We start from the raw sequence: 24519 nt of genomic DNA, 5'->3' as shown, positions 1-24519 counted from the left end.
ATTTAGCATAGAAACTCTTTATCATCAATGATCATTATCACCTGAAGAGCTTTGCTTTACATTCCTCACCAAGATGATCTTAAGATAACCCACCTGCTTCATCTTCGAATCTTTAGGCACGCCTACTCTTATGAAGTGTCTTAGTGTCTACAATGCAGGTGACAGCACCTTCCACTTATTTCCAATAACCATCAGCCAGAATAACTCACTATAAACCACTTATACCAAGCATTACAGAATGAAAAAGTAAACAAACATAACCCAAGTTACAAAGGGCTCTATGATTCGTTTATCATGCTTGTCAGTCTAGCATTACCCGCGGGCATTCACATGCATTCATCCTCACAAGAAACAGGTCTTAAGCAGATGACACGGCGAAGGCTGTTTTATCTAACAAGGTGCTTAGAGCATCCGGACTGCTGACAGGTGGGCTGCACACAAAATTTTGGCACACATGAGCTACAGCCAACTTGTCCGCTGGGCTACTCTTTGCCATTTGGAATATATTTTGGTTAAGATTTTCCCAGAAATCCATATCTTCTCTGTTGCTAGGGTCTATTTGGATCACCTATAATCATACACCAGAAACAGCACAGAGGATATGAGAAACATAAGAGAAATATTGCTCATAAACTTTTCTGTAACACTAATAGTAGTGCAGTATGGTATAAAATAAGTACCTTGTACCAACATGAGTATAATAAAATGTATTTCAGAATATGAAAACCTTGAATCAAAAATAATGGAGGAAAGAAAGCAGTAGGATAAAACACCCGACACTCACAGTTCTGTTAGGATCATATGATGCAAAAACAGCGGCGACCATGTCATCAAATTCTGTTGATGTTTTCTCTCCAACCAACACCACTTGCTTTCTCGATGGGATAGAGAGCATGTCTGCTGCATTGCACATCAGTGGAACAGCCATGCTTTGATCTTTCAACCTTGACTCAAATACTGCCTGTAGAGAGAGATTGTATAGAGAAAACGTTAACTGTTGACAGAAACCGCATGAAGTTCGGGGTCTTCTCAAAAATCTAGTGAATTTGATTCAACAAAAACAACCAAATCAAAATTCAGTCCTCTTGCAGGGAGATTGGGAAATACGTGAGAAAGTTGACCCAGTTTTGCAGCATGTCTCTTTGAATGGGCATGCACCTGCTCAAGCACATGCATGAGGATACATTTACACACACATGCAGTTTCAATTATGTTCTGATTTCTAAATTCAGAGGTTCTGTAGTAGGCACTAGTCTTTCCAGTCACAACTTTATCAAGTAGATAAAAATATCTTCGGATTTGTGAAATGTCTAAACCATCAATATTTGTCCATATCCAGTTTTACCCAACATGGACTTGACTTACTTTATCAGAACGAACTCCATGGTATTGATAAGAAGAGCAAACAGCTAAAACCTACACTCTTCTCTCTTTCCTCATTAAATACAGAACAATGGCCATCCTTTGGAAACTCGATCTTTAGGCTATGCCTTGCAAGCAGACAAAAATAGATCATTTTGCCACAAGAATTGCTAAGTTTCATGGCTAGATTACATATAAGATACTTAGGGAAATCTAATATCCTCATCTTACCCTGAAGGGAAAAGCCAACATTTCTAGAACCATTACTATTAATTTCAGAAGAAAGAACGTACCAGAAGATGCTCTGCAGTATGTCTGTAATTTTCAGACCTTGCACCAGCAACCATAGACGACAATCTAATCAGATTGATAGCTGACACTGAGTTCCCAGATGGCTCTGCTCCATCATGATCCTCCTTTACACGGAGTAGGACTGAAGGGTCTTCTCCAGGCGTATTGAAATAGCCTCCCCCCTCTCTATCAAGAAACAACTCATCCTGTGAAAGATACTTTCCATTATGCATGCTTATGTGGGGAAAAAAAGTTTAACAATAATGCTCCTTAAGAAAAAAAGAATTAACAAGACAATACTAGTTTCCTTGCCTGAGTAGCTTGCAGTTCAATTGCCCATGATAGCCAATCAGTTCTACCACCACATTCATAAAGGTCTAGCAATCCAGAGATTAAAAAGGCATAGTCATCTAGAAAACCAGGTGCTTTTGATGGACCATTTCGGAAGCTATGTTGCAGCCTATGTGCTTGCTCATCATAGAGTCTGCTCTTAATAAAAAATGCTGCCTTTTCAGCAATTTCCAGGTATGTACTTGGCTGCAAATGTTGGAGACATTTTTATTAGCAAAAAATTACAAACAGAACACAGATTTTATTGATAAGCCAGATAATTTCACATCGAACAAGCTTATCCTTTTGATATTACTAATTCTGGTGAAAAGGACTGTGAAATTTTCAAGTCAGAATTTGAGACACATCTAGTCATTCTTAAAAAATTTAAAACGTAAGTGTACATTTTGCATTGTGGACTACTATGATGCTTATTTTAACCAAATGATCAGGTTCTAACCTCATATCTGGTGATTGAACTAGAGGATCACGGCCTTCAAATCTAATCAGTGATTAAATTGCTGTTATTTTGCCTATGCCGGTTGAGAGCCAGTGGTTATCCGTTCTTTATCATTATCTGTCAGCACTTGACACACACTGACAAGGGGGGAAGGAGTGACACCACTGGATGTATGACACGCTAAGACATTTCAAGAGAGCACTTTTTCATTTTTGCAACTAAGTTACTTGGAATTACATTTTATTGGGAACTGACAAGTTCTTAAAAATTCATCCATGTTTTTTCACCAATCTATATGAATCTATCGTTACAAGAAATACTTGAAATACATGATGATTGCTGCAAATGGGTTCTGAACAGGCAACGTACATTAGTTAATGATCCTTAACATACATTAGAATTATCCACAATTCTATAGTTTAAAAAACGAAAAAGCAACATAAACTTTACTGTGAATATTATATGGAATCTTATAAAAATTCTGTAATAGTAATATACAATTTAAGAGAGTAATTGCATGACTTGTAAAATCAATAGCCAAGTGCAAATTACACTTGCACCTTAATGCATTTGTCAGTTCAGTATCCAATTTTGCACACCTCCCCATATTCGTGCAGATTCATCACCAAGTATGACTCATACTAGGTATAATAATGTACGAAATAATACTTCAATTGTTTATGATAGAAGCCAGGCCTTCCCCTCAGTCCTTATTTCAAGTGTTGTGGCAAGTTAGTATAAATGGGAGAGGAAGTTTAGATAAAATTCATGAAAATTATGTTTGATGCACGAATGATATGCACAAAAAGGGAAAACTATAGCAACATGGTAGAAACTGTTTCTACATGAATTAGCATACACTTATCCCAGGAGCTTGCACTAAATTTTGAAACTACCATGCTTACCAAGAGATAAGAGTCAAACATATTGAATACCATTTATCCTTGTGCCAGGGATTTAACTTTAACCTATAAACAGTTCCATCAAATGAAAATTTGAAACCAGGACTTATCCCTTTTAAGCATCTTGCATCGAGCTTTTCATTTCTCCATTTAGCTTGAATATAATTCCACTAACTATAGGAAAAGTATAGTATTCAAATGGAAGTCCATAACTATCTAAACTTAATATCTTTAGTAACTTCAGAAGCAATTACGTCATTTTTTTAGTAATTTCAGATGCAATTAGATGCCAAGAAACAGATTGAATTTCACATAAGATGCAAAAGTTAAGGTTTTAATTTTTTTGCCACCATGTAAAGATTTCCTAGATGACACCAAGCACCAAATGATTGGACTTCCAATTGCAGCGATAGCAGTAGTATGGCAACTACTTTGGGTCACTAATAGAACCACAGGAACCAAATATTTTAATGCAATGCAGTGACTTTTTGATCTCCAAGCAAAGAATAGACAAATACTGCAAACTAATTTTAACATAATATTATTTACATAAATAACAGAACTGAAAACTCAGAACGCTGAGGTAGATAGAGTGAAGGTGAGGTATCTTACATCGTATCCAACCACAGGAAAATAGAATTTCGTTTCTTCCACTTCTGCCTTGAGAATTTTAGAAGCTCTGGCAAAAGAGGATATCGCAAGTCCATTCCATGAAACAATTACCTATGGCAGCACCTGGTCTATTAAAAAGTTTGTCCTAAGATAAACGATTATACCTAGATAATTTAGAAAAATGCTTGAAAAAGCATATAAAAGGTAGAAACCTTGTCATCCAAATGAGGCCTTGGCCGTCTTGACCGCATATTGAACAGCCTTTGTCGACATAAACCTAAAATTTGAGAATATTCATCCACAGACATGCCCAACTTCGATGTCATGGAAGAAATATCTTTTCTCACTATGAGCACATTTTTTCCTTTAAATTCATTATGAGGATCACTCATCGAAGAAAGGTCACAATTCCCAGAAGATTTGACATAATAATGGTCCTTGAACAGAGTTGCATAATCTCCAAGTATCTCTTCAATCTTCAGCAGAAGTCAAACCAAAAATTAGTGCCACATCAAGCCAAAATTATAGGAATATGGCAACATAAATTGCAAAAGAACGAAGACAAAGACATCTTACATTTGAAATTTTTAAAAAAGAACAGTCTGATCTTATAACAGGTGAGAGCAACATTATAAATTAACGCTCCCTGAAAGATCTATATCTGCAAGTTCCCATGGAAAAAGTGCCTGATCTCCTTAAGATATGAAGCAGCATAAGTACAAGGATCTTTTTCAGGCATGCACTTAGGAACCTATGATTTGGTTTAAGGTGCTAAGCTATCACTTCAAAACAATGGTTTAACTAATACAATTAGAGAATCCACATGATATCAAATATTGTAACGCAACACAAACTGTCTATTTAAAAATGAAGATTGAACAAATAGCAAACCTTAAAATTTAAATTATAAAATAACATAAATGGTTTTCATGTATCTTGGGAACAATGGGTTATGCTTAATGGAAGAGGGGCCTAGAAAATCATGGAACAAGATGCAGATGTAGGAGCAAATTCTCGAGTAATGCATGATACCTCAAGGTTGTAATTTGAACTTTCATCGGGAAGAAAAACATTCAGAATACTTTGATATAACTAATTGACATAGGAAGTTAGATGGTTATCATAGTTCTGGCCCCTTTCAAGCTGTTCAGAACAAGAAGAAAGCTTATCTTGCTGCCAAACTGATTTGGTGGTTGTATCAAAGATCTGGCTTCAAATCCCACCTTTACTAGGGTTCAGCAAGGGTACCTACAGGAGCACTAGCTCCATTGTGTAGCCTATTGCCAGTGGGTCCTCTTTCTACCCCCGGCATAAAAAGAAAAAATCCCAACGAAATAAAATAAAAATAAAGAAATAAAAAGCTATTTACAGCAAATTCAGATATTTTTTCTAGATATAAATAAAAAGCATTACCACTCATGATTCCCAAGCTTCACCACTAGTTGCTTTGTTTTTTCTAAATACTTCCAAAATTACATTTGCAATTCAGCATATCTTTAATACTTGATGGAAACATTGATAAGCAGTCATATGATATATACAACCATACAACTCAGGAAGTTTTTATATATGCTTATATTTGACAAATCTTTCTGACAACTTGGTCGAACTCCTTTGCATATACATCAGTAGATTGTCGTTCTTGAGTCTATAAAGTCATAGTGCATTACGTACATGTTGTGGGTAAAACAGCTATTTCAAAAATTTTCTTCATCTTCTACATTTCATAAAATTTGAACCTTCCCCTGCTTTCCTACATCTACTCATGCCAAGCAGATGCCTGCACATTCATCTTGACCATGAATTTCGAATAGCCATTATCTGTCACATCTTTGAACTTGAATAAGCTTCACTTAATAAGGACATCAATGAACTTATCCTAAAACAAATAAAGTCATATCCACTTGAATGTTGAGATTCCGCGGTTGTCTTCTCAATAACAAGCATCTCATTATGGAGCACATTCATGAATCATGGAAGGTTCTCAAAATTAGCTAATCAATAATAATGTTCACCATAATGTTAACAAATTGAAGTCTGTGCCATGCTGTTTCATATGTCAAATTGCGATCAGCAATCTTCACCCAAACTTCATACTACCACATGATAATCTTGAGGGAGGTTAACAACCATAGCCATTAGTTCAAATTCAAGAAGTTTGACCTCAGAGAGGAAAAAATAGATTTTGTATCTGATTGCTACCTGGTGGCCATCTGGAAAAAAATGGAAGTTGTAGGTGTTTCAGCATACTATTTTAATCAGTTAGAGGTTTGTTGTTCAATTTGCTTTTAAAGGCCGGAGCCCTGGCTCTTCACTTTGGCTTACAAATGGGAGTTTTCGGTGATTTGCTCATTAAGTACAGTGGAAGCCCTAGGCTATCCTCATATATGATTGGCTCATTGTTCCTTACATTATTTTGTGTGCTCAACCTCAGAAGTTGCTTTGATATATGTTTTTCTTATCAATGTTGTCTGATATTCACAAATTATATATCTCGTTTTGATTATCATACTGGAATGCAAGTTCAATATGACATGGAGTATGACACAGTTTCTCTGTAGCATGATCATGTCACTAAAGTAGCATGATGGGTTCACAGGATTTGCTGGTGCGTGTACATGGTGGCCTGGTGGGCCTATGTGCAGAGGGCTACTCTTGGTTGTGTAGCCTAGCTCTAGTTCACAGACTCCGTGGTACAGCTCTCAAGACCCTTTTATAGCCTTTGGGTCATCTGTTTCCCACTCAAGTTCAAAAAGAGAAGTGAAATTTCCTAGACTAAAGCTGGCAAACAAAGTTTGACTATTGCATTGAAACTCCTAGGGGACTTCAAACTCAAGAGACTAACTCGCAACACTTTCAACTAAAACAACCGAATACACCAACATCCAGATTGCAGATTGAGTTAGCTTAAAGAAGCTTCCTGAGTTATTATGCCAGCTAAGGTGCTACTTGGTGATCCATTTTCAGCTCAGCTAGGATTCTGTTGATCCTGCTTCCATTCAAAATCCTGAATAAGCCATTCCACATGAATATGGGACTGAGGAGGCGCTGATGGGGAAAAGGACTTTAGAATTGTGTATGAGGTATTAGGAAGATTGAGGAAGAATTAGAATCACATCAATGTGTAATAGTTCAGAAAAGCTAGTAATGACAACTCTTTTTAGGGCAAGGGCGAATACTTTCTATGTTATATGATCATTGTCGATAAACAAGATACTACAAAAAATCCGAGCATCCAGCTTTTCTGGAACAGTGCAACACATTTTGGGGTAAAGCATGCTTGATTTATGTATACTAGGAAATTCTTGGTCCCAATACCAACTATATAAGTGGACTCACAGAAAAATTCAGATGGTTACCATGGAATTAGAAAAAATTATAAATCTTACAACACTTTCAAATGATTAAAGATTGGATGTGCATAAACCTCTTTGCTTGTCCAGACATAGAATGCTCCTTCTTTTTTTCTTGGAGCACCTTCATATTCAGCACTATCCGCATCTTCAGCTGAATATATTTCACCTGATTCTCCAATCATGTCTCTCTTCAAATAGTCAAGAATATCACGAGCAACAGATGAATAGAAGGTGTCTCTTTTAATTGCAAATGTGTCCAAATATACATTAGCAAGCTGCCCCTGATCGTACAACATTTTTTCAAAATGTGGAACTGCAATAGAAGACAACCATATCATCAACAATAGCAGAAGAACATTATAAACTTATAACATGCACATAACTACACTTAGCATAAGTTGACAAAGCAGAAAACAATCCTACTAGCAAAGTAATATATTTGCATTGCAGCACCTACAATACATCCTAATATTCATTAAGCTAAAATGGCACAAACAAACCTCCGGCTACACAACCAAGATGTACACCTTGAAGTTCTTATTGCATATTTTTTACATCAAGCATTTCTGGCTTTCAACAGTTTATAGTTTTATACAATTATTTATACTTACTCTATATTGTTAAATTCCCTTGCTTATTTATTGCAAATAACAACAAGACCACCATGCCATCACAGAACAATACGACTGATTATCTATTAGTCCTCTTCCATGACAAGATTTACTCTCTACCAGTAATATTAATGAAATTAATCAATTACAAACCAGTCTTTCCCATACTGTAGAAGCAGTGAGCCAAAGAACTGGTAAAAAAACAGCCTCGCACAGTGTCAAAACTCACCATGCCAACACTCATCCACACTATATCTATGAAAACCGCCTCCAACATGATCATGGATTCCGCCTCTGGCCATGCACTGCAAGGTATGACAAACCATCTGCATGGTATTGTTGGCTTCACTTTCCCTCCCATTTTCCATCAGCTTCTTTGATGCATAAAGCATAAGGTAGACTTCAACTGGTCTAGGAAACTTTGGAGCAGAACCAAATCCCCCGAACTTTGGGTCATAACTGTTCTCCAGCTATGAAAATCACAAATTGCAAATTTAAGGTCAACATTCAATAACTACAAAAAATGTACAAAAGGTTATAGAAGGAATAAATAACTTAAAACCCTATCGTTTCTCATTGGTAAATAGATGGAACCTGATTTAGACAGTTACCTGTTTAGCACATAATTTTAATGAATTTTGTGCAAGCTCATCGGATAATCTATGACAAGAAGCAGTTGCAGACAGTGCTTCAGAAAGTTGTTCGATTGCAAAATTCCCACCCTTCTCAAGCATCTCTCGTTTGCTATCCCATGCTTCCTTCACCCTTCTGAGAAATGTTTAACACAGAAAACATATAAGTAAGATGAACTTTGAGATCAATGCAACTATTAATACCAAAGATATATGTTCTGCACCTGAGGACTGTTTTGAAACCTGGTCTACCATACTTGTCATCGGGGGGGAAGTATGTTCCACCCATCAAGGGCTTGAGATTGGGGGAGAGAAAGACGCTCAGTGGCCAACCACCACCACCATAAAGTGCCTGTACATATGTCATATATACCTGCAGAAGCAATTGTTGTTCTCAGGAATAGAAATGGGAGCTTATGAAAGCATTACCAGCAAAATACACGAAACCTCGTATCACTTAAGCTGCATATGTCCGCAAACTAAAGAAATCAATTAAGCTAACTGCGTAGACTAAGGCAAGAGCATTTATAAGGAAAACACTTACTTTCTTAGAAGATTTTGAAAAGTCAATTATAACTGTGTGCACCATAGAAAAAAGGAAAGAAACTTCACCAGGTACCACTATCTTACCTTATCAACATCAGGTCGCTCCTCACGATCCACCTGTTAAGACTGATAATCAGAAACAAGGAGAGAACGTAATAGATTTAGTGGAGTTTTTTTTTTTAACTATTATGTGGAGGTGCAATGCACTTCTGTCATGGCATATCCTAAACTGGATATATAAGCGACCAAAAATGAGTGAAAGGAACAGAACCAATTTTATTTGACCATAAAAAGTAACATCAAAGACAGATAATGCTCATAACAGTAGTAACAGAAGATCAGAAGATCACCTTGATGCTAACAAACCACTCATTTAACATTTTCGCAATCTCTTCATTCTCAAATGACTCCACCTCCATGACATGGCACCTATAATAAGCAGTCAATAAAAGAAAATGATCTCACACCACCAGCCTAATAACTGCTATACTCTGAATACCTAAAGTTCCTAGCTAATTTAAAATCAAACAAAAAGAAAAATATAAAATTTACAATATGGTCAGGTCTTCAGGGAAGCAGTATATTCTAGTTTTAGTATCAATTAAACCATCATGGCAGAAGCATATGAGAGAGATTTTCCATCAATGTTTCAGGGGATGGAGAAAGCACATAAGCAAACACTGATTTTCTACTGGATAAATATGTGTTTTTGTCAACATATTTACTTGTTTAACATTGATACGCACAGATGCATGAAATTACTCGAAAAAGGAAAACAAACGTAAAGACAATACACTCACCAATGGCATGTGCTGTATCCAACTACATAACACCAAGACACATCCAGATCAAGTAGACCGATACGTCAACAAGCATCCGGCAGGAACAAAAAATGTCACAGCAAGATCAGAACGGGCGAAAGAATGTTTCCAGTTAGCACAGCATCAGTAACAAGCAATAAAATCACCAATAAAATTCATAAAGCTAAAGAAATGAAGAGCAGACGCACTTGATAGAAAGATTGGAACATCTCTTTTGCGAGCTTGCTCGAAAGCTTCGTCTCCCCACGGATACCAATCAACCTTCAGCGCCAACGGAGAAGAGGGGAAACAAATTAGCAATACTAAAAGAAAAGGAACACAAACACCTTCTTCCAGAAAAAGACAAATGAACTAATCGAAACACGGCCCCAACTTAGTTACCAAGTTCCAACTGATCAATTGAAACAGGGATTACACGAAGGCTGACTTACAGATCGAAAATAATGTCAAAGAAGAAGAGTATATCATCGATACTTCCAAATAAAACAACTACTTCTCATCGCAAACAGACTTGCAACCCCCAACAAAACTCAAAATCCAGACTCATCCCCCAGTTTCGCCAATGACCGGCTCGATGAAATGCTCAAAAGAAACGAGTTCAAGACACAAGATCGAGACCAGGTCGGATTAGATACCGGGTTGTGGGCGTGCTGGAGGAGGTAGGGGCTGTGCTCGGAGGCGAGGCGGTTGGTGTGGCGGTGCGCAGCGGCGGTACTCGATCCGGCCATGGCCACGACCCTGGCAGCGAGGAGGGAGCGAGGAGGAGAAGAGGAGGAGAGCGGGAGTCGTCGAGGGATCGAGAGGAGGCGGAGGCGGAGCCAAGAGGGGGGAGGGAGGACGGAGGCGGTGGCCCGGGCGAGCGCCATCTGGACTTTGGAGTTCGGAGTTATTAGCGGAGAAAGGTGGGGTAGGTGAGTCATCAGCGCCGGCCCATTTCCCAACTGTCCGGAGTCGTGCCGGACGCACGTGCCAACTGAGGGCCTTATCCATACCAGCATTTCTCACGTGCCATGCAAGTGATTTTTCTGTCAACTTGTCCATCCTCGAGATTCGTACGTGCGCTGCACGTGGTTTTTATGAAGAAGCTTGATCGATTGCGCTGAGAATTTTCTGGTTGCTTTTTTGTATCTGCTGCTACTGATTAATTGTCTCGTATTTTTCTTATATCTCAATTTGTAATATAATAATGACTTTAAAAAAATAATGTGCTTTTGATTTATTAACCAAGTCAGTTTTTTTTACTAGATCGATCAGCACGCTGCTGTTATATTTCTTAATAATATCTCTTTTATATCAATAGTTTAAGTTTTACTTATAATTTTTATCCAAATTTTGTTTTTATAATTTAATATATGATGTTTTTCTTTTATTTTCTGTATATTTTGGTTGTGTACGGAAGAAATTGTTGCTTGACATGTGCAATTGTACATTTGACTTGCTTTTGATTGCTTTTTTTTTTTTTTTTTTTTAATACAACGGAAGCTCAAACAGTTCTAGAGTCAGTAGGATTGCAATATATTTGGTGTACTGTAGGTGCAAGGGAAACGAGGATGAGCGTACCTATCATTTCATATACATCTAAAAGTATTCTAACTTGAAATGTTAGCCATTCATATAGCCAGTGCTTCCATAAATAATCTGGTATATAATTCATTAATAAATATGCCCTCGTCACATGTTATAGGTCATAATTTAAATTACATCGAGTGCTCGAAATTTGATATTCAAAATAGTGTGACTTGTTTTTCTAAAAAAAAAAATGTAACTTGTATTAACTAGACTGTGTCACAGGGATTATTTTTATAAGCAGCTTCAATTAAGGGAGGCAATCATCGACCTGAGCTGCCAACGTGACACAAACTTTACCCAAATTAGAAGACGTCGCTTTGGCATAAACAGGCCAACCCACTACTCTGCTGCTGTGTGTTTGTAGTTCAGAGTCTTGACCTGGCCGACATAATTTAACTTAGAAGATGATTGGATCGAGTCGTCTCTATGATCTCCCAATCCTTCTCTCCTTACGATCCAAAATAGACTACCATGTCAAATTGAGTTACTGATGTTAGGTTAAAACATTAAATATTTTGACTCAATTGGCCCATTTCTCTATTTATTTACCACTGAAATTGATTCAATTGATCCGACGTTTCTTCTGGTCAAAGAGTACAGCCGGGTCACAAGAATTTTTTTGGGAGAGAAAACTTTGAGAGCCTACCCCCAAGTTTCTCAAAATCAATTTTGATGGTTCCATTTTGGAAGGAGGCAAGAGGGGAGCTGCTAGTTTTGTCATCAGGAGCCCGAGCTCCAGAATGGTAGTTGCTGATGGCTACCAGATCTTTGAAATCTTAGTTCCTAGAGCGGAGCTATGGGCGGCCTGGACCGACCTATATCATGCGCGGCAAATACTTCGAGCTAGCTCGATTATACTAGAGAGTGACTCGGTTACCATGATCAGCTAGGTCTAATGAGGCTCGTGCAGCGGTTGAGGGGTACAACCCTTGATTCGAGAGATTTGGACGATGGTGAGAGATGAAGTGGCCTTTCAAGCTAAACATATATACCGAAAGGCCAACAGGACGGTAGACTGAGTAGGCAGCATATGTGGCTAGCCACTCAGGACGCACTTTGTGGGCTGAAGAAGGAGAGTTGCCCAGGAACTTTATGACTTGTTTGCTGATTCTATTGGAGGTATCCATACTTGTAATGTATAAAATACTCGCTTTATCACAAAAAAAAAAAAAAAAAAATCTTGAACCCACTAGTTGGGTCACATACAATTGGGCTACAACTTAAAGCTACCCAACCTTGCACCCACAATTTTCTATAAAAAGAAAAGAAAAGAAAAGTGCCAGAGTGAGTGATTGCAACTAAAAATTAGCCCCAAAGATCCGGTTGGAAAAAAAAAGTAAACAATTTAATCATGAAATTGAAAAAATCACTATATAAAAATCTAATATTTAAAAAGATATGTATGCAAAAATTTCTTTATTGAGTTTTTGACGTATATATCCTCTTAAATATTAATATTTATATAAATACTCTTCCAAAATTGATATTTACATATATATATATACTATTATAAAATACTTATTTTGTATGTATACCCTTCATTTTTTTCTTGCATATGTGCCCATACCATCTAACGCCATAAAAAAATTACCAGTTTTAAATTAAAAATGACTAAACTACCTTTAATATATGGACAAAAAATATTTATAAGAATATATATGCAAATAATACTTTACGAGCGTATTCATGCAATTTCATATATTTAAAAAAATTTATAAGCAACAAATTTTATTTTTATTTTTTTCTATTTCAATCTATTTTAACATTTGGATTTATCTAATGCCTGCTTCTTAATATTTTTCAAACAAATATTGCTTAAGAAAAAAATTATCTCAACAATTGAAATAACAAAAAGAGATATTAGTTTCCAGTGAGATCTGTTAACCTATTATCCACTTTAGGAATAATAAGATACTTTCATAATTTTAATTAATTTTTAATTAAAATAAATATAATTTTGGCAGATTATGATAATCGAATTGCTATATCAAAAGTATTGATACAAAAATAAAATTTTGTAAACGCATGCACATGGCATTCGTGCAAATTCCAATATTTAGAAAAATATTTATGCAAAAATTCAAAAAAAATTTACATGTATACCCTTCTTAATATATGAAATTGAATGATCACCCCCCAAAATTGCTATTTGCATTACACCTTTATAAACATTTCTTTTTGCATATTTACCCGTTAAAAATATTTTTATTATTTCAATTTTAAACTTTTAACTTCTTGATGTCGTTAGATAGCATGGGCACATATGCAAAATATATATATAAACACACACACACACACATATATACATACACCCACACACACACACACATATATATATATACACACACATATACACACACATACATATATAGAAAACAAGCATTTGATAAGAGTATACATATAAATATCAATTTTAAGAAGATATTCACGTAAAGTTTAATATTTAGGAGGATATGTAGTTAAAAAAATCCTTTATTTACACATTCTAAAAAATATTTTAAAAATAAATTATATTATGAAGCTATTTATTATTAAATAACATGCCCAAATCCAAAAAATTCTGATAAAAAAGAAACAACACAAATCCAAATTCAGATCCGACCATGTCTGAAATCCGATCAAGATAAATCTAATTGATGTACACATCCAAGCACAACATGGAAATGGATAGGATTTTCCTTGGCTGATTAAATTAAGCATTCAGAATTGCTCATGACAACACTGTCCCTCATCTGGGCAGCAATCATATATTACATTCGAGTCTATAAAGTTCTGCTCAAAATAAATACGAAAAAGATAGAAAGAACCTGGTCAACCGGGAGCCTGCTGAAAGCCAGAAACTGGTAGCCTGCTGAGTGTAGAATTATATAACCAGAAGGAGATGAAGCTAAAACTGTTGACTGAAGTAGGGTGGGGGAAGAAGCCATGACATGCATGATCCTTTCTCATTTCAAAAAGATCAAAGCATGAATGACAACAGCAGACAGGCAGAGTTGGCATTTAATTTATCAAAGGGCTTCCTGTTGCAGTTATTGGAAGGAAAGGCGGAAGACCTTAGTTTCTGCTTTGCCACTTTTATGTTGGCAATAGCTTATTTGAGTGGGAAAAGTTGGGCTGATAAAGATTGTATGAACAAGGGCTATCAGAACATGGTATAGACCTGGAAGGGATGATAGAAACAAGGAAGAAATGAAATGGAGACATCTCCACTTGTGTCAAGAACAATGTAAAACGTGTTGGAGTTCAAAACTTATCTTGAAGAAAAATCTGAAAAGAATATGCTTCAAATCTTCTCAGCTTGAACTAGAGATCTCACCACCATGACCTGTGTTGCTGCCGTTACTTGATGTGTAAGTCTGTGGCTGCAAGAGGGTGTGGGGTAGGAAACCCCCCCTTGAAAAAATTGAACCAACAGAACCACTAGATGTGTTCTCAAATAATGGCATCCGGCTGGAGAAAGACTCCTTGCTTGAAATGAATTCAGGCCGTAGATCTGAAGATGACGAGGATGGAGCCAAATTCACTATGGAGAATCCAATTGGGTAGGGAGCAACAGGCATATCAGAAAGAGAAGATGCAGAAGGACTGTAGCTCAAAGTTCCCACCGGATGATCAAATTTGCATGTCGGCCCAAACTTGCATACTCCATGTTGGGCATAGTATGAACAAATCTGAGCCCCCTGCCATAACAATAAGATATTCATTACAACTATAAAACTATTGCAGCCCTCAGCTACTAATGACCAGAAAAAATAGTGCCAATGCAAAATAATAGTGCAATTGTCAGAGGGCAAATTAAGCATCTAAACAGACAAGATTGATGGATGCAAGAATTACAGAAAATGTTATTTGCCTTAGAGAATTCTAAGCATGACATTAGAAGTTTGAAAGTCCAATCACTGCACTTATCTTTTAAGCTCCTCTCCAAGCTCTCTTTGCTCTTATATCAAGGAATAGATATTGTAAAGGGATCTACAGAACTTCCACCACTCGCTTTACTCAAACAAACTTGATGAATGCTGGCATGCAAGGATATGGGAAATACATTGCAATGAATTTAGAATAGAGGAAATAACAGCTTATCGATTATAATGTTGCCCAACATACAATTTCAAGTTACAGGTTTCATGCGAAACAAATGGTCAAGTGAAAAAGTTGAGTGTTACCTGCATTTAGAGGCAGTATAATAGAAGCTTGCTATATGTTGTTGATTTCTTTTCTTTGGTAAGATAGAGCTTGCTATAAATGTACCATTAATTGTTTAAATTGCTTACATTCACTACTATATGAAATGCTGGTATATAAAATTATATCATGCTAACTTTTCTTAACCTACACAACTGATACAGCTTATGCTGAAAAATTTCTAGCATATTTCATTCTAAATATCATGTTTCTGTATAATTATATGTAGTGTCTATCTATAATTTTTCAGTTCATTTTTTAGCAATGGCCACCTGCAGCAGCCCAAGATCACCTAAAACTAAATGAAATGGAAAATTTATGCTTTTGGACAAAAACTTCAAAACTTGAAGGAAACTACATAAAATTAAAAAATAGGAAACAATATAAAACAAATTGGAAAAATTACATGAACTAAATAGTTGTTCTATTTCACACAAGAAGAAAATAAAAAAGAGATCTGATTCATAATCTCAAGTTTCTCATCCTGCCAATTATTTGGGATCATTTCGTCTTCCATCATGCCCAAACAAGGATAAAACTTTCAATAGAACACAGTAAGTAGAAGGTTATTGAAGTGCATTATTTTTCTGTCCCAGAAACTGAAAAATTACCTAATCTATGTTGGTATAGATATAATGAATCAAAAAATAGTAGCTGGGATTACCTATTCTGCAGTAGCAAATAAAAGGCTGTGAAAGTACACCGTGAAAAGTTTTAGTATAATATATAATGTGTTCGCCATTGTTATTTCAATAAAAGCTCTGGATATTTCGTGAGTTTGCTAAAATTGTTCGGCAATTTACTTTCTACAACATGGAAAAGGGTATCTTCTTTCACATTAAATACTGCAGGCATATAGTTTGTAGAGAAATAATGTCTTCCTGATCACCTCAAATTTTTCAAAAAAATCATAACATGACATGAACTGATAAAGTATGACATTCATCTACAATTCACAAAGATAATAGTATTGCAACCTGCATAAAGGATGTCTCTATTGAACAGGTGCCAACTGATCAAGCCAGGCTTAAGCCAAGGTTTGACCATGCCAAACTCAGAACTATATGCATCGATGTGAGCCCGATTCTACCCCCATTTGTCCTGAAGTCTTAACATTCAAACTGGGTCCTACAATCATGGTCTTCAAATCTTAGGCTCCCAATGGCCCAGAGCTGACCTGAAACCAGACTCAAGCTGGCTAGCCCATGCATGTAAATGTTGTTACCATCCAGAACAAGAATATATGGAGAAAAGGGGAGGAGAGAGACAGGGAGAGAAGGGGGAGAGAGCTCTCCAAAAATCACAAACATACCATCCTGAAGATCCTGATCATATATGCTTAATAATCTGAAATTTCCACAAAAGCCCGAAAAACTTACAGTGAAATTTTAGCGATGGGCTAAAATTCTAAAGACAAATTAGGATTTATAGATTTCTTTGCCATGCAATATTCATGCGTAAAAGATAAGTAACAGTGTACCTTCAGTCATTATTGCAATTTAAGGTACAGAGTGGGAGAGACTTCAACACTTCACTGTCGACTAGCCTGCTCCCTAGCCACTATAGCCTTGAGATAAAACATAGTGAGAGAGGAGAGCAACCTAGGGCACAGGCTGACAAGACAGAAACTTAGGAGAGGATTAAAGGTTTTCGTCAAAGAGATGGTTGGGGATTAGATAAAGCCCTTTATACTGCAATCTAGCTGCATCCAATTTTAGCATGAATTGCTAGGATCCAACAGGCAAAAGTTCATGTTCAAGCCTAGGATCCAACGGTCAAGTTGAGCAAAACCCAGGAGACCGATGCCCCTACTTCAGTGTCACGAACCAACTAGACATCCTGGTTCCACTTGCTGACCTATGTGGAGCCATACTTTTTTGGCAAGAAAAGTGGTCTTGCCATATAAAAAACCTCTCTCTTAGAGAGTGTATTTTACACTCGTCAATCAGAATAAAAGAAAACAAATTTTCAAACTGACATGAAATTTTCAGTTGTACAATGCTTTGACCACATCAATTAGTTAATACAGTTAAGAAAGGCATCAATTGTTTGACCTGACAAATCTAGTCACATCCTTAGAGCTCGCCTTGGAATGCAAAGCATAAACAATTTAATTCTAAAATCAAGGTTCGAAAAAAACTTCTCGACAACAGAGATGGTTAAAAAAAAAAAGATTGAACCAGGTACAGATGATGTCATAATGAAATAGCTACTCAGTCAATGAAGCTGGAACTGTACCCTGTGATGCAATGCAAGAGTAACTGGTCAGCATTACCCTGAAATGACTGATGTGGCAAGAAGTTGAACTACTAGTGGAGCAACATAAGATATTTTGGGCATGCAACACAACATAACCGAATTTTAACCAAATTTTCTTCTTTACTTACAATAAGCAGATGCATCTTACTAAGAATATCTGGATCTAACTAAAATGCTATTATCTAATTTTCAAGAAAAATTATCCTTTTGGGCTTAAAAAGCATGTCTTATCATACTTAATCAACAATATAAAGTCCATTATACTTCTGAACAAGGTTCACCATACCACTGCATAACATCCTATACTAGGCATACCACACCGTATTAATACCAAACCGAGACTCGATACATAAGGCATGCAGAGTCTTGGTATGCCGAACCAATCCATATCAGGTGTACTGACACTGCACCAGTATGGTACTGGCACAGGGTCCGATACCAAAATGCCGAACCTTGCATCACGATTTCACCAATAAAGATTGCATTATCAAGTAGGATATTGAACAAATTATTAACATAATGAAAGGATTTGGTCGATAAGCATGTCACAGATCCAGATTTCTTAAGCAAGGTAATAAGAATTCATAGGTTTCGGGACATAAGAATGCATAATAGTACCATCAATTATCAGGAAGCAGGAGAAGAAATGTCAGATATGACAGAAGCAAATGATTAGGGATAGTGGAGAATGCAGATAAGATACAATAGCATCTTATTTAATCCACTAGAAATAGCAACTTGGAAGATGAAGCTTCATCAAGTTGCATTTGATAAAGCTTTATTACCTAAACCAGAAGTGGCTGCAAAAGCATATGTCGGTGTGGGAGTTGACAAAGCAAGCTCTCAAAGAAAATATTAAATTAAAAAGCCCACATAGGAAGCATGTATGGTAGCAGGATACTGAAGTGATTATAAAGCAGGTACAGAACCTTGGAGGCTTAAACAATAACTTCTAGCAGAGTTTGCAGAACCACTTATGTTTTTAAAAAATATCTTATTAGTCTTTTGAAAATGGGCTGATTTTAAGTGCACATGTTGTGTCTGCTCCATGATTTTTTTTAAGAATATTATATGCTCCATAATTTGCTCATGCTTGTTTAATATCAGCTAGCAGAAAATCATAATTTGTTCCATTAATTATTGCTGCTCTTTGGATCCACACATTCCATTGGGATTGATAAAGACTAAGTTTTTGAGTACCATTCCTTACCAGAATTACCATATAGGACTTGTAGGAAATTGGTATGCAGTATGTGCCCTGTACCGAGTTACTAAGGGATGTAATGTACTGTGACTCGGTACAGCCTATACTGGTGGGTTGCTGGTAATGGGTATTCCAGTACTTAAACCTTGGTTGTGACCATTTTCTACTATTCCAACTCACACGGCTTATGTCAAAAGTCCTTAAGGAATTATATGGCCCATTCTTCATTGATAGGGTCATCTTCTTTATTTGTTGTAAAATTTGCTTTCTCCTCTTCTCCAGGAATATGTAATTCTTGAATATATATTTTGCTATATCATACAATGTATGGCACTATTATTCATTAAAACAATCACATATACATTATTAATTTACAAGCTTTACAAACAAAAGAGCTTCTAATAGCACTGTAAACAAGCCAAGCTTGAGCAAGCTGGGCTTAGCTCAAGCTCAGCTCATTTTGTAAAGTCGAGCACGAGCCATCTCATTTAGTTCCAAGCCACACTTGAGCAGCTCGCAAACAGCTCATTTAAGAGATCTAATGAGAGCATGGCATCCCTCATGACTATGAAATACATAAACATATACATGCATATGCACATACATATAAACATGAACATATGTATATTGAGCTAATTTCTATTATTATATTTTAATAGTGGTTAAAATGCACTCTTATATAATTCATATCAATTTTTAATTAACTATAACTATAAAATCACTATAAAAATAATTAAATTAATATATAATATAATTTATTCCTATTTCAAACTTAAGCAAGGCATAAGATGCTCATAGACAAATCACTCATTTGAAAGACTTGATTTTTAAGATTAACATCTCCATGTTTTATCAATATGGAAGTACCGTTAACTCAAACAACTTAATGTGACATGGAATTCTTTTTAACTTTTTGTGCACAAGTATTGGGATAAAATAATGAAAATTATTTATAAGCATCTAATGTGGCATGCCATAAGAATTCAACTTTCTTGGAAATGCGTGAGCACATTATATTTCTCTCCTCCTTCTATGTAGTTAGGAGTTGCCTTATGACAAGAAAAATGACTAGCTTAAGTTTTGGCATTTCACATATTTGCTTCCAGTGTGGCACGTCAAAGCAATCTTCAATTAACATTATTCTTTCTCAATAACGAGATTCAACTACCGGATATCCTTCAAGTTCAAATGAATTTTCCTCATTATATCACTAAGAACCCCACATAACTTAGTCATTTACTTTAGAATTTATTGATTTTTTTCATGAGTTTCCTTTTTCTTCTTCTTTTTCTTTTGTGGCAACACCAAGGTTGGGAATGGTGTTCCATGCCCTTCAATCAAAGAGAAAGTATGCACCAAATTCACAAGGACATGGTTATATTGTCAACCATGATTTAGCAAGTAAATAACATTAAGACTGATGTGTAAGAAAAAGATGGTTTTGCATGTTGTTGCATGTCTATAAAGATTAAGCATAGAATTGGTACTGACAACAAATATTTTATTCAACCAGCTCAACTTCCTCAAACTCATCCAAGTCATAATAAACTAAAGGTGCTTCTAGTTCACAATGTCATACAAAATTTTCAAATCACCTTGTTAAACAAACTCATCCTTTCTTGTTGGAGTATTGATAGTCAAAAGAAATAAGCATGATAGTGTTGATAAACATTCACTGAATAAAAACGCCATGATTTCTAGAAATACATTTACAATGCTAAAGGGTGTTAAATATCGAAATTTATTTGCCTGTTTTACAAATGAGAGCAACAAGAATGGTTTGCTGATTTGCTCCTTTTAAGGATGTTCAGTCACAAAGAAATACATAAATTTTTGGTTGCATAATTCTTGATAACATGCCAAGTGATTAACTAAACTGTAAATTAAATCCCTTTAATTCAGACTTTCTCCACTTCATTTTAAATATCTCCCTTTTCACATCACTGAACTCCCTGTACCTTCACATAGATAAAACACCTCTCTTCCACCCTATTACCGATTAATTAATCTAAGTCCAGCATCTCATGCCAGCAAGTTCGCCATTATTAGTTAAGATCCCAGAGAAAACAACAATTCTTCTACACACCTCTTCTTCTACATAGTCCTATGCATTTTATCTCAAACTTCTGAACAAAAACAGGGTTTCTTTTCCCACTGGCCATCTCGCACAAGTGATTGGGTAATGCCTGCCTATCCATTTTCAAAGCCAAATCATTCACAGGGTCATCTCCCAGTGAAGACCTCTCGTTTAAATCATCCAAGATAATATGATTTAGAACTCTCATATATACTGTCACTCTCATCTAAATTCCCAATCACCACTTTTAAGTCAAACCCGTGAATCTCTCAAAGGGCACAAAACAATAAACAAATGCTCTAGCCATAAAAAGACAATTATTGTCAAATTATGTCTCTTATCACAAAATTTTGCTTACCTTTTCCAATTTATAGGTATCATTTTCACAAATTTCAACTCATTAGTTAGAGGTGGCTGAGGAAGAACAGTTTGTATAACCAAAGGATAATGCAATTCATAATTCTTGAAAACAAGAAAGTTATCAATTATAGAAATGCAAGATTCCCCCTACAAATGGACCTAATTTAATTTTCAGAGTGAAGCAATAATGGAGGGAAATAAAGTCAAACTGAAATGAGAATTTAAATGCCTGGATGCACATATGTACCTGAAGCATTTCCTCTTACTAGGTATATTATACGTATTACCTGATAGGGTACCCCTAGATCATGATAAGTTTTAGATGTTCTAAAGTAACTAAGTTCCACAAGGAAATTGATTTATGTATAATGCCCCAGAAACTTTTATGCAGAGTACTAGGAAAATAACGAATTCTCAGCCTGCTCAAGGTTTAATAAAAGTTACAGGTTGTACTACAACTTTCAGCTTAGGCGGTCCTACAAATGCAAATATCAAATCAGACTGCACATCCCAGTCAGTATATTTTAGTATAATAGATACTATTTTCATTTCTATATATTAGGGAACCAGCCCAATATTTTATGTTATAAAAGAGACTAACAATAGGTGGAGATGCATACCGGACGAAGAGGGAGGCCTAGAGGGCTAAGGACACAGTTTGTTTTTGGTATGCTCCAGTCTCGTGGATGATGGTATTTACATGTTGCTCCAAATTTACAGTCCCCTGTCCTCATGTAGAACTGGCACTCAGGTTGGCCAGGTCGCTCTGGAAACATTTGTTCTCTCTCACTACTGCTTGAAGGCCGAGCTAAGGAAGATGCCGATGTATATGGTACTTGGTAGGCAGGGACTGAAGTAGTTACCTGGTCAGACAACCCATACAAAGGTCCTGTTTGAACAGTTTGCTGCCCACCAGGAGAGACTACCGGGCTTATAGGCGCCTGCTCATATAGAAGAGTACATATAAGATATCTCAACTTCGCTCTCTTGTCACTTTACACGGTAATAAGCAGAAGACAAACTTATGCGCCAAGAGAATTTTACAAACCGGATAAGGACCCCAACCCTGAACTGGAACAACTCCAGGAGAAAGCAACATGGGACCATAAGATCCTGGCATGTATGATCCAGGCAACACTGAAGGCCTTCCAACTTGCCAACTGGCCAAAGGTGGATACTGATGAGGTGAAGGAACTGAAGGAGGCTGCACCGTCGGATAAAATATAGGTGCAGGTAAAGGCATTGAGGCACCATCAGGTTGTGGATGATGGAATTTGCAAGTCAAACCAAACTTGCATTGTCCTGTCTTCATATAGTAGGAGCACTCTTTCTCACCCTGCATTTTTGTAAGCCCACTACTATGATCAGCAATCTCAAACTAAACTGCATTAAAATAATGAAATAACACCCGCTAATGAAAGAACAAAGCAATCAATACAAATGTATAACAAAAAAGAAAAATCACCAACCGGCCGTAGTGGGTATCCATAATAATTTAACAACACTGGCTGCTCAGATCCACCACCTTGTCTTGGGTGGTGGTACTTGCACGTAGAACCAAATTTGCAAGTTCCAGTCTTCATGTAGTACTGCAAAACATCATGTAAAAGGTGGGCGTCCATTGAACCACCAATTTAACCATCATAATAGCTCGGTTTCAATTTGCTTTACTGAATTATGGTGTTTGAGATCAAGCCAGCATGCCAAGTTCCACAATTGAAAAAGATATAATACCTACCTCACATACAGGTTGTCCCACATGTTGTGGATACTCCACTACTCCAGTCCTTCCAGCTCCAGCTAGCTAGATAAGGCATCCATACATACCATAAATTCATCAAAAGATAACCCAATTGTCGGAAAAAGCTACCAAGCATGGAAATTTCACATCTTGCTGGATTCAATACCTCAAAAATAAAAAGTGTAATCAAAGAACTAAACCTACTACCAAATTAACTCAAAAGCGATAAAACCACCCACATTGCAAGCAACATAACTGATAATATTGAAAAAACTACAGTGAGACCTAGTTGAATCAATTGAAAAGGGAAGGTCCAAGGATCCCTACCGCTCCATGATCGCGGGGATGATTGTAGCGGCACCTCTCGCCATAACCACATGACCCGGTACGGATGTAGTAGGCGCAGTCGGGCTCCCCGGGCCGCTCCGGGTACGGCGAGTCGCCGCCGCCCAATCCCAACCTCCACATGGATGCTACCACATAGATCAACACAAGAAAAATCAATCAACTCTCATCAGCCAATTCCACTCCCAATCCCCCCACTCTAAACCCTAACTACTCCCCCACCTTTCCACCCCCACCCCCCCACCCCCCAAAAAAAAACAAAAAGAATAAGGAAAATCAGGGAAAATATCTAAGAAAAGAAGTATCAACTACCTTCCAAGCCGGTGTCGGGATCCGGGTGGGCGCCCTCCGCTGCAGGGCTCCGTCTGTACAGCTCCATCCCGGGACGCGGATGGACGTGCGTGCCGGCTTTCTAGACGGCTCCCAAATGTTCTGGAGGGCCCCGATCGAGCGCGATTGGCCGAATGGAGAGAGATTAACGCCTTTAAAAGGATCGATTTCCCTCGTCTTCGGATCGTGTTCACCGATTTTTCCCCTTTTTTCTCTTTTTTTTTCTTCCTTTTCTCTCTTTTTTCTGGTTTTTGTTCTCTCTCTCTCTCTACACACACTCAGCTGCTTTCTTTCCTCCCCGTTTTCAAAGCGCTCTGATCTTTCTCGCTCTCTCGCTCGGTCCTTTTCGTCTCGTGGTTTTCATACCCGCCAAGGAAAGGGGAAAGTTCGCATTGGTTTATTGCCCCTCTCGAATGGTAATTTCACAAAAAATAAAAAACTAGGCTTACTCTACCTACAATTACTAAAATACCCTGAGTATTCGATTTCCAATAGGACGGAATTACCTCCCGGTGCTGACGCGGCG

General features: G+C 36.9%; 2 protein-coding genes across 2 annotated transcripts; both read right to left on the bottom strand.

Annotated features, from left to right (window-relative positions):
* Positions 1-178: 178 nt before the first annotated feature.
* LOC103707300 (catalytics) lies at positions 179-10873 on the bottom strand. Its single transcript, XM_008791736.6, has 15 exons — positions 10559-10873; positions 10112-10184; positions 9903-9924; positions 9453-9531; positions 9187-9219; positions 8781-8929; positions 8536-8692; positions 8154-8394; positions 7385-7626; positions 4170-4433; positions 3958-4068; positions 1966-2190; positions 1656-1859; positions 785-961; positions 179-568 (listed from the first exon to the last, which is right to left on the bottom strand). The coding sequence occupies exons 1-15, from the start codon at positions 10841-10843 to the stop codon at positions 359-361; spliced, it is 2472 nt and encodes an 823-aa protein (XP_008789958.3). The 5' UTR covers positions 10844-10873; the 3' UTR covers positions 179-358.
* A 3283-nt stretch (positions 10874-14156) lies between these two features.
* On the bottom strand, positions 14157-24402 carry LOC103711740 (zinc finger CCCH domain-containing protein 32-like). Its single transcript, XM_008798009.5, has 7 exons — positions 23976-24402; positions 23646-23791; positions 23316-23381; positions 23047-23166; positions 22626-22913; positions 22198-22518; positions 14157-15172 (listed from the first exon to the last, which is right to left on the bottom strand). Exons 1-7 carry the CDS (start codon positions 24040-24042, stop codon positions 14786-14788), a joined length of 1395 nt encoding a protein of 464 aa, XP_008796231.1. The 5' UTR covers positions 24043-24402; the 3' UTR covers positions 14157-14785.
* Positions 24403-24519: the final 117 nt, after the last annotated feature.

This window comes from Phoenix dactylifera, chromosome 17 (assembly GCF_051530095.1).
Source record: "Phoenix dactylifera cultivar Ajwa chromosome 17, Ajwa_hap1_PhDact_Kaust_v1.1, whole genome shotgun sequence".
NCBI classification, from domain to species: Eukaryota; Viridiplantae; Streptophyta; class Magnoliopsida; order Arecales; family Arecaceae; genus Phoenix; species Phoenix dactylifera.
Note: the sequence above shows the minus strand (reverse complement) of the source record. Positions and strands in the feature narration are given on the sequence as shown.

Excerpts from the sequence above, each read along its gene's own strand:
- LOC103707300 (XM_008791736.6), bottom strand. The coding sequence starts at position 10,843 with ATGACTCACCTACCCCACCTTTCTCCGCTAATAACTCCGAACTCCAAA. Across the intron at positions 8,930-9,186 it reads AGCGACCTGATGTTGATAAG|GTATATATGACATATGTACA; the intron begins GTAAGATAGTGG and ends TTGCTTCTGCAG. Across the intron at positions 7,627-8,153 it reads TGTGGATGAGTGTTGGCATG|TTCCACATTTTGAAAAAATG; the intron begins GTGAGTTTTGAC and ends CTTCTATTGCAG.
- LOC103711740 (XM_008798009.5), bottom strand. The coding sequence starts at position 24,042 with ATGGAGCTGTACAGACGGAGCCCTGCAGCGGAGGGCGCCCACCCGGAT. Across the intron at positions 22,914-23,046 it reads ATGGATACCCACTACGGCCG|GGTGAGAAAGAGTGCTCCTA; the intron begins GTTGGTGATTTT and ends ACAAAAATGCAG. Across the intron at positions 15,173-22,197 it reads TAGGCCTCCCTCTTCGTCCG|GGGGCTCAGATTTGTTCATA; the intron begins GTATGCATCTCC and ends TTGTTATGGCAG.